General features: G+C 40.3%; 1 protein-coding gene across 1 annotated transcript in view; it reads right to left on the minus strand.

Moving 5' to 3' along the window:
• The window catches only part of FER1L6 (fer-1 like family member 6), a 117,051-nt gene that overhangs the window by 102,071 nt on the left and 9,814 nt on the right, over positions 1–5,166 (minus strand). Inside the window, exons 3-4 of the mRNA XM_019643430.1 lie at positions 3,704–3,758; positions 3,479–3,610 (exon numbers count right to left, since the gene is read on the minus strand). Of these exons, the coding sequence (XP_019498975.1) occupies positions 3,479–3,610; positions 3,704–3,758 (187 nt within the window). The remainder of the gene's footprint in view (positions 1–3,478; positions 3,611–3,703; positions 3,759–5,166) is intronic.

The following is a 5,166-nucleotide window of genomic DNA, read 5'->3' on the forward strand; positions in this document are numbered from 1 at the left end:
GGCTCAGTTAGAGGAAAAACAAAGGTGACTAAGCCATCGTCTTGCCCATGCAGAGCTAGCAATCTATCCAAGGGAATAAAGGCCAAAGCATATAAAGAGAGAGCTAGTTAAGTGTAAAATATGTCATAGAAAAAAAAACACCATAGAAGTTCAGAGAAGAGAGAAATTCCTTTCCTGGGAGCTGGGGCAAGTAACTAAGACAGAGGCCAGGTTTGAATTGAACCTTAGTTTGGTGGGTAGAATTTCATTCAATCAATGGAGAATGCACTGACCAAGGAGAAAAACAAGCCTTACTCCTTAGTCCTCTTTCTCCTGCCTGCCTCCGTGCAGTGCTGTTATCCTTGTGAAATAAAAGGCAAGAGATCCCTTAAAGGATGTTTAAAAATCATTGAAATCTCTATTCAGGTGCTTGGGGGAGTTGGTTGTCGTGGTGCAGTGGACGGGGAAGGAGATAGTGCAGTGAGTATGTGCATACCAATTTCATGTCCTCTTTTCAGGGTCAGCCTCGAAGATACCACTTTCTCTGATTTCCATCAATCACCCACCCTCTCTGTTCCTTCCCCACATACACTGCCTTAGTAAGGCCATGTCCCAGTACAGTGATAACAACGCAGGATCTGCCATCCGGGAAACACTAATTTGCTTTGAGATAAAGATGGGATGGCATGAGGAACTACCATGAATAAGAAATTGACATAAACAAATATGGCAGACTGATAGCATTCATAGCCCCAATTATTTGCTTCCTTGTATCCACGCTCTTTGCCCTGTAACCTGTAGTCTCCTCTCACTGATGTGGGCTGGTCTTGTGACTTACATTGGCCAATAGAATGCAGCAGAAATAACTTGCCAATTCTAAACCTAGGCCTCAAGAAACCTTGGGTACTTCCACTCTTTCTCTTGGGATACTGCCATCACCACCATCGGAACAAGCTCAGACCAGCCTGTTGGAGGACCTGATACCATATGGAGGAGAGCCCAGTGGTACCAGCTGACGCAATCTTAGACCATTCTACCACCAGCTAACCCTCAGACTAAACTCATCAGAGCTGCCAAATGAGCACAGACACATGAGTGATGTATCTGGGACTATTTGGAACCAGTAAAACTAATCTATAGACTCATGAGCAATAATAAATGGTTATTATATTAAACCACTGAATTGGGGGTTATATAGCTAGCTGATACCCAAAACNCCTCGAGTCATATAGCTAGTCATTGCTGGGCCTGGGACCAAAGCTGGGTTCTCCTGAAGATATTGCACAAGGGGCTCAGGTACTAGATGTTTCATCACCTGAACTTCATCAAGTACCTCCCAAATGTGAACTTATACGTGTGATCCTAAGGTGCAGGAAACTGGAATGGTGTTTTGTTGTGGGATGTGTGTTTTGGGGACTGATGGGGTTGTAGGAGGTGGAACTGGCAAGGTGTTTTATGCATCATTTCTTTTGTTTTTGAGCTGCAGGATAGAGGAGGGACACACAGACATTAGACATGAACATGACAGCAGTAGGAAAGGGAGAAGTGACCGTTGACAGCCTGTTTTTTAATGGGCATAACAGAAAAACCAAAATGTGGCAACTGAAAGATGTCATCATATATTATAATGGCTTTCCTTAGGTAGCAATGAAAGGTTAGAGTATATCCTGTGTATTCTGTTTATGAAAACAGGAAAACGTGTAATATTTCAGGAAGTTTTTCATATATATGTTCAAACTTTTTAAGAGTTTGGTGTTCAGAAGTTCTTTTATGTGCGAAATTCACTTACATGAAAATGTTCAGTCTCTGATATATGAGATACCGTGGGTTCCTCTGGACCAATAAATTAGTTCTAATGTTTATTGCCTTCTGCTGAGTTTCACATTTCAGGCTCAATTGCCTCACGCAGGTTCCCTAGACCTCTGAGCCCACACACATTTTTCTAGCTGGGAAATATTCTCAAGCCCCTACTCACCAGTTCCTGCAACATTTGATGAACTTTGGACTTGACAATTAAATGAGAGTCAAAAGCTATAACAAAGGTTTTTAATTCAACTTGTGTTACTTATTACAACTGGGTAGAATTTAATGTCATCTGGTTCCAGGATTTGTATGCGTAAAGCAAATGCCAATTATACTAAATCTGTAGAGCTCTGCATTAAAGCATTTTCATGCACATTGTTTCATATCACATCCATGCCAAAAGGTGTTATGGAGGTGGGGAGTGAAGCAGGAACAAGGCAACTGCCGCTCAACTCATGGAAAAAGACTCAGAGGCAAGAGTGATAAAGAGGAAAGGAGTTAACAGCTCAAATGGGATTTGGGTATTTTCTACTGGTTTCATTATCCATGCTCTCTCTGCCTTCGTTTTCAATTACCACTCTCGTTAGGAAAACAATTAAGAGTTTATTGCATTTTTTTTTTGATAACTCATGGTGTCGAAGTGTGTAAGGAAGCACAAACATTCTTGTATACTGCTAGAGTATAAATTGTTACCTCTTTGGAGGGCAGCTGGGTGATATCAAATTTTTAAATGCATATATTCTTTGCCCCAGTTATGCCACATAAATATTACTTAAGTAGTAGCCAGAGACTGGAAAAAAATGTTAATATCCATCTATGAGAAATTGACTGGTTTAGTAAATTACAGTGTGTTCCTGCAATGCGAAACTCGACAGCAATGAGTGAAAATGAGATTGAACTGTATGTCCTGATATAGACTAATCTCCAGGACACATCGGTTTTTGAAAAGAGCAAGGTCCAGAACAGTGTGTATAGATGCTACCATTTGGTTACAATGTTTATTTGTATTCTTGTACGTGCCTGGAATCTCTCTGGAAGGATATAAAAACACTTGGTGAGAATGGCTGCCTCTAGGGAGGGAAGCTAAGCTATTAGGGATCAAAGATCAGTGAGGCACATACGTTTCACCATATATCATTTTATAGTCTTTGTATCTTTTATCATATTTTTACTGTGTAATCTTTTTATTTAAAAAAGAGAATTTAGTGTGGTTAATATTTAGAAGCTTTGTGTCTCTCTTTAACGTTTTCCTTTACAATTTTTACACTGCTTAAAAAATACAACTCTTTCACTTCCCAACGCAGCATGCCTGTTTCAAAAATATTAATTAGATTTCCAGTATCCCTGCTATTCAGAAAAAGGTATATCTTCTCACTAACCAACATCCAACACATTTTTTGACTAGCAACCCAGAGCTTATAATGGCTGAAGATGAGCTTATAAGAAACAAGAAAATGGGTCTTATTAAAAACATAGTAATGTATTTAAAATTAGGAGAAATTCCTTACCTCTCCTTTCCATTATCTATTTGTTAAACTATATAGGGCTGTTTGTTAGGAGACTCAGAGAGATGACTGATGCGAAGCAGTCATCTAAGATGAGATTGGGGCACAGATTTTCTATTTGGCTGAAGAATACAAGAGTGTCAGTGAAGAGAGTGTCGGTGGAGAGAATGTTGGTCATCTCCATGGCTTACCTCATTGTAAAATGGGCTGTTGGTTCCTTCCTTCACTGTGCTTTGCCTCTTCTCATCCCCGATTTCAACGATCACAATGGGGTCGATGTTCTCCCCCACCAGCTGGCGGGCCTCGGTAACGGTTATGGCAATCTACGACACAAAGCAACACGGACACACTCTGGACCTGGCTGTTCATTCACACAGGAAGTGGGGGAGGCTGGGTAGGAAGTGTCAATCACTTACTTGATAATTTTGGGATCTGACCTCCCCATCATGAATCTTAGTCAACAGTTTTGATCTATGGAAAGAAAGTTTAACGCATTTATTTCATCAAGCAAGAACACACTTTAGATCCATAAGCCATGATAATATTTTCCCAGGTATTTCTAAGTGCTTTTATTTCTGTCATGTCACATAGTCTCTTTATATCTCTTGGGGAGGTAAGTATAAATGGAAAAATGGCTTAACTGCTCTCTGACTCAGTTTCCCCATCCTAAAAATGGATCTAATAATAGCACTTTCCACATGAGGTGATTGCTACAATTCAATAATACAATGCCTGGAAAGGTTTAACCCAGTGCCTGACAAGAATAAATTTCAACACTTATTGTGACTGTGATTATCGGTATTATTTATTGTTATTTTACAGAATGAGAAACTGAGAGTCCTCAGCAGGTCAGTGGCAGAGCTGGGTGTGAATAAGGACCTCCCTTGTCAGTCTCCAGTCTGCTCCTGTCCATGGGACCACCTTGCCATCTTTCTTAGCTATAACAATTCTGAGTGTCGTGATTGCTTCTGAGAGAACTGGTAAAAGAGAACATGGGAAGGAACCACCAAGATGCCATTTCAGTGAGCTTACACATTCCAGAAGATTCCATTTATCTGGACGGTCATAGGCAATTGAAAACAGATGGGCAACACCTGGGATTTAGAGGTTGGATAATAGTAGAAAGAGAAGAAAAATCCTTATAGTCACAGAAGCAGCAATGCATAGGAAATGCGCTGTGCTTGAGTTCCTAGTGAGTTTTATTCTCTTGCCTTCTAACAATACCATCTTGCATCTGGCCTCATTCCATTTCTGCTGATGATAATTGAGCCCAGTAGAGAACAGAGGAAACCAGTAAAAACCTCAAGGCTTTGGAGTCGGACTGATCGGAATTAGAACATTTGTTCTCCCCAATTTTGTGATGTTAGCCTTAATGTCCTCACCTGAAAGTGGAAATAATAATTCCTGTCACACGGGGATTAAAGGAGATATTGCATATCATTGGGTAGATAGCAAAAGGTATATGTGTTTGTTACTAAAATGGTAAATTTATATCGATAACTTACCATGTGAAAGCTTTGGGCTAGGCTCAGTTAGAGGAAAAACAAAGGTGACTAAGCCATCGTCTTGGCCCATGCAGAGCTAGCAATCTATCCAAGGGAATAAAGGCCAAAGCATATAAAGAGAGAGCTAGTTAAGTGTAAAATATGTCATAGAAAAAAAAACACCATAGAAGTTCAGAGAAGAGAGAAATTCCTTTCCTGGGAGCTGGGGCAAGTAACTAAGACAGAGGCCAGGTTTGAATTGAACCTTAGTTTGGTGGGTAGAATTTCATTCAATCAATGGAGAATGCACTGACCAAGGAGAAAAACAAGCCTTACTCCTTAGTCCTCTTTCTCCTGCCTGCCTCCGTGCAGTGCTGTTATCCTTGTGAAATAAA

This window comes from Hipposideros armiger, unplaced genomic scaffold (assembly GCF_001890085.2).
Source record: "Hipposideros armiger isolate ML-2016 unplaced genomic scaffold, ASM189008v1 scaffold_78, whole genome shotgun sequence".
Classification (NCBI taxonomy): Eukaryota; Metazoa; Chordata; class Mammalia; order Chiroptera; family Hipposideridae; genus Hipposideros; species Hipposideros armiger.